The 5,000-nt window shown below is 44.8% G+C and overlaps 1 protein-coding gene across 1 annotated transcript in view; it reads left to right on the top strand.

Annotated features, from left to right (window-relative positions):
- Positions 1 to 5,000, top strand: part of LOC134467812 (A disintegrin and metalloproteinase with thrombospondin motifs 3) — a 151,560-nt gene that overhangs the window by 130,652 nt on the left and 15,908 nt on the right. The window contains exons 15-16 of the mRNA XM_063221752.1: positions 775 to 855; positions 2,647 to 2,810. Coding sequence (XP_063077822.1) covers positions 775 to 855; positions 2,647 to 2,810 — 245 coding nt within the window. The remainder of the gene's footprint in view (positions 1 to 774; positions 856 to 2,646; positions 2,811 to 5,000) is intronic.

Genomic DNA, 5,000 nt, shown 5'->3' with positions numbered 1-5,000 from the left:
TGGAGAAGGAAAAACACGCACACAGCGGTAATTCAACACTTAAAGATTCAAATTTAACACTCTAAATTTGTCACACTCTGTAACTGTTGAATTGCCACAGCAGCATTTTTCTGTGCACAATGTTGATAAGTGGACTGTAGACTAATTGGATTTGGAAAGTGACGGTCCTTACTCCTGCCATATGAAGTACTCAATTTCCCAGACGGCATACTGGTCAGTTGTCCCAGGCCCAGGAAAAGGAGGGGCCCAGAATTGGGCCCTCATGAAATTGTACTGTATGTGTTGAGAGGTGGGGCCCTTCCAGATGTTTTTGTCCTAGGCCTGGGAAATGCTGTCAGCGGCTCTGACTGTGTGTGTGGTATACTAATGTATAGGTGTGTAAGTACAGTAATGGTAAAACATGCTATAAAATTCAATATATAACATAATTTCAAGCTTTTTTTTATCTCATTTCCTTTTTTGCTCTATATAATGTGTGGTATCAGAGTTGTGGCAAATCCTCCGTGTTTTTTTTAACAGGAGAGACTACTATTAATTATTTTTTAAATATAACTAATGTTATTTTATTTTTTTTGTTTCTCATGTCTCTGTCATTCTGCCACCTGCGCCTGGACCATGTGTGTGGTATCGGAGCTATGGCAAATCTTGTTTTTTAATGGGACACACGCTGCCATTGGCCACTGCCATTATCTTTTAAAAATAACAGTTATATTTTTTTTTACCTTTTTTCTCCCATTTCTCTGTCACCCTGCTTACCACCTGTGGCTGGGTCAGGTATGCTGAAGGTGTTTGACATCCCTGTTGGAGCCAGACACATCCTGATAGAGGAGAACGCCACCTCCCCACACACCATTGGTAAGTTTTTTGTGTGTGTGCGTGTGTGCGTGTGTGCGTGTGTGCGTGTGTGTGTGTGTGTGTGTGTGTGTGTGTGTGTGTGTGTGTGTGTGTGTGTGTGTGTGTGTGTGTGTGTGTGTGTGTGTGTGTGTGTGTGTGTGTGTGTGTGTGTGTGTGTGTGTGTGTGTGTGTGTGTGCCAGTCTGCAGAATATTTCCATTCATGTTTGAATCTGTAATCCTTCCCTGTGTGGTGATCCAAATAAAAGTTCTAAACTGTGTATGTATGCGTGCGTACGTGTAGTGGTGGTAGTGTGTGTGTGTGTGTGTGTGTGTGTGTGTGTGTGGGGGGGGAGGGAAACTGGTAAGGGATTGCAGATAGTGTTGGGTGTTGGTGAGGAAGCTTGATGAAGAAGGAGGAGTAAGGTCCATTGAAATAGAGTACATGCAACCAATCTCTTCACAATCCTGGCCAAAATAGCAGTAATAGTATAATAGTGATAATGATGATGATGATAAGTGATGGTGGTGATGATGACGATGACGATGATGATGATGATGATGATGATGATGATGATGATGATGATGATGATGATAAGTTAAGTCTCGAGTTGAGTGGACTTACAAACTTAAGGCAGCAGAGGAAATTATTTTTTTACGTTTCACTGGCTTGCAATGTTTTGAGAAATGCACCAGTAGTTTGAGTTTTTTGAGTTCACCCCTAATTGGCTTCAGGTCAGTGTGCTGTTGTAGCATAGCAGAGGAAAGATCATTATGTTAGTATTTGTCAAAATGTGAGGAACAACATGAGGTAATTTGTATAATGCTGTAATTATGTAAGACTCTGGTGTGTGTGTGTGTGTGTGTGTGTGTGTGTGTTTGTGTGTGTGTGTGTGTGTGTGTGTGTGTGTGTGTGTGTGTGTGTGTGTGTGTGTGTGTGTGTGTGTGTGTGTGTGTGTGTGTGTGTGTGTGTGTGTGTGTGTGTGTGTGTGTGTGTGTGTGACCAATCAGAAAGCAGCATTTCATTCCAGAGGCCCTTAACAGTAAAGCACTGCATCTCTCTCAACCTTCAAGAAGCAAGTGAAGATTCTTCTCTTTTGCGTAAAAGTACTTCTACTTTATACAGTACGACCCTGCCTGAGCAACCAGTGTACTCAATATCCTGTGTTATCTTGTGGGTATGTCATGAACTGGTTCACCTTTTGTCCATGGTCTGTGTGAAGCTTTGGTTGCTCCTTGGTGTCACTCTTGACTCCTGCAGAAGGATCTTGTGTGGGATTTTGGGCGTTGAAATGTGGAAGACTGAAGGACAGGGAGGATTATGATGAGAATGAAAATGAGATGAGTTTTATTGACAAACGCTCTCTCCGTCTCTTGTCTTCCCTTCTCCATTCTCTTTCTATCGCTCTCTCTCTCTCTCTCTCTCTCTCTCTCTCTCTCTCTCTCTCTCTCTCTCTCTCTTTCTCTCTGTCTCTCGCTCTTTCTCTCTCCCTCTCTCTCTTCCTCTCTGTTTCTAACCGTGTCTCTGTCTGCAACTCAATATATTTTTCAATATATCACTGCCTCTGTATCTCTGACTTTCTGCCCCTCTCTCTCTCTCTCTCTCTCTCTCTCTCTCTCTCTCTCTCTCTCTCTCTCTCTCTCTCTCTCTCTCTCTCTCTCTCTTGCTCCCTTCTTTCCATTCCTCATCTCATTCTTTCCTTCTGTTCTACGTATTTTCATCACTTCATCACCTACGCTTCTCCACTCTCCTCACAATATAACTTCACCTCTCTCTCTCTCTCTCTCTCTCTACCCCTTCCCCCCCTCCACAGCTGTGAAGAACCAGGTGACGGGTAACTTCATCCTGAACTCCAAAGGGGAGGAGGTGAAGTCCAAGACCTTCATAGAGGACGGCCTGGAGTGGGAGTACTCGGTGGGGAACGGCAGGGAGTCCCTCAAGACCATCGGACCGCTGCACGAGGGCATCGTGGTGCTGGTAAGGAAGGCACGCACACATGCAATGCACACATACAGCCGTGCATACATACGCAGGCGCACACACACACACACACACACACAACAAATAGTCTATCAAGACCATCTGACCTCTGTACTAGGGTTTAATCCCGGGACCCGGGATTCCCGGGAAATCTGATCAAAACAATTTCCCGTTTCCCGGGAAAGCCATGACGGGAAACCGGGAAAAAAAATTAAGTGCGTGTCTATTTGTTGTCCTAGCAACAGTAAGCAACAGTGCAATCTAGCAGCGGTAACACCAGAGACGGTTTAGAATAGGGAATCTTTGGTAACACTTCAGGCTCACTTAAGCAGCAGCAGTAGGCCCTAGGCTACAGGACCTTTTCAGCAATGTCTGGTTCTGCTGCCAGTTTTGCCTGGAGGCATTTTCTGAAATTGGACAATGACAGTGCGAAATGCACTTTGTGTGAGCGAATTATAATAGTAAGGTCGCCAAATTCCGCCCACTTCACTGATCACTTCACTGAAAACGTGATAATATCACTCTTTCAAATACTATTTAATTATGCTCTCGTATATTTTTGGATAGCGGCAACTGTGTAGATGAGGTAATGAGCAATATTAGCTAACATTGGTTGTCCTTTCTATCGTAATTTGGCGATAACGTCCAGCATGTCCAAAATCTAGCTTCTCTGGCGAAGGGACTCACTAGTTTAGGCGCAAGAACAGCCCTCTCGGGCGACACGGCGTCAAACTAGTGAGTCCCTCTGGCGAAAGGCTCCAATTCCGCCCGCTTGATTTCAGGTCACGTCTGTATTTCCGTTTATTATTCCTTCATGCTGTTGTGTTGATTTGGTTCACACGTGTAGTCCTGGCTTTACCGATGCAGGAACTGTGGAAACGGTTGAATAGGCTACTTTTGGTCCTAAAGTGAAACAGGGAAGCGGCCAGGGCGAGTTTATAGCCAGAATGTCGTCGTGAAATTAAAGTTCCATCTGCCGTTACGACACCCTTCATTGCAATGCTGTTTATGGCCGTTTGACTTAAATGTCATCACCGTTTCAGATATTAAGCATACAAACTCCGTATCATGTCGATATCCATTCCTGACTTAAACAGTGGACACGTAATTAACTAGTAGGCCTATATAGGCTATAAGTAGGCGGGCGGAATTGGGGGACGGGCAGGCGACTTGGTGTCACCGTCACCAACAATCCGCCCGTCATTGATAAGCGCTGCATGCTGCGCACAAGCAATCATCTTACACTTCATTATTATTGTTGTGTTGGTAGTAGAGCTTAATCTTAATTCTTTTCTCCCAATAATGATACAAACACTAACAACTTGATACAAATGCCAGTTTGGGAGGAACAGTTGAATTATAGGCACATGACTAGATCAAAAAATGGGAGGAGGAAAAAAAAAAAAAAAAAACCCGGGATTTCCCGGGATTCCCGGGAAATGGGTCGTCCTATCCCGGGATTTGATTCATGCCATTTTCGGGAAAAATATTAAACCCTACTCTGTACGAGGGCGTTGCGGTGCTGGCAAGGAAGACACACAACCGCACACATGCACACATGCGCACTAGAACACACACACACACACACACACACACACACACACACACACACACACACACACACACACACACACACACACACACACACACACACACACACACACATAACAAATAGCCTCTCAAGACCATCTGAACTCGCACACACAGATGCAACACACACACACACACACACACACACACACACACACACACACACACACACACACACACACACACACACACACACTTTAGTGTTGCTGGCCACGTGTATGTGTTTGTGGTGCCCGTGGGTGTGTGTGTGTCTGTACACACGTGTATGTGTGTGTATCAGATTTATCATTACAGATTAATAACATTACTTCAAACATTGTTCCGTCATTACTCATGTTACCTTATTGTAAAGTGTCACCTCTTTGGGTGTGTGTGTGGACACTGTGTGCACACGTATATGTGTGTGTATCAGAGCACGTGACTTTGTGTATGTGCGTGCGTGTGCGTGTGCGTGTGCATGTGCGCACGTGTACTGTATGTCCTTGCTGCTGCACACATGCTTGTGTGTGTTGTTGTGCGTGCAAGTGGTGAGTGCAAGTGGTGAGTCAGGGCGATGACACTGCAGATTACTCTGACCTACACTTACAGTCCACCATG

This window comes from Engraulis encrasicolus, chromosome 17, assembly GCF_034702125.1.
Source record: "Engraulis encrasicolus isolate BLACKSEA-1 chromosome 17, IST_EnEncr_1.0, whole genome shotgun sequence".
NCBI lineage: Eukaryota > Metazoa > Chordata > Actinopteri > Clupeiformes > Engraulidae > Engraulis > Engraulis encrasicolus.
This window is presented reverse-complemented; position numbering and strand designations above follow the sequence as displayed.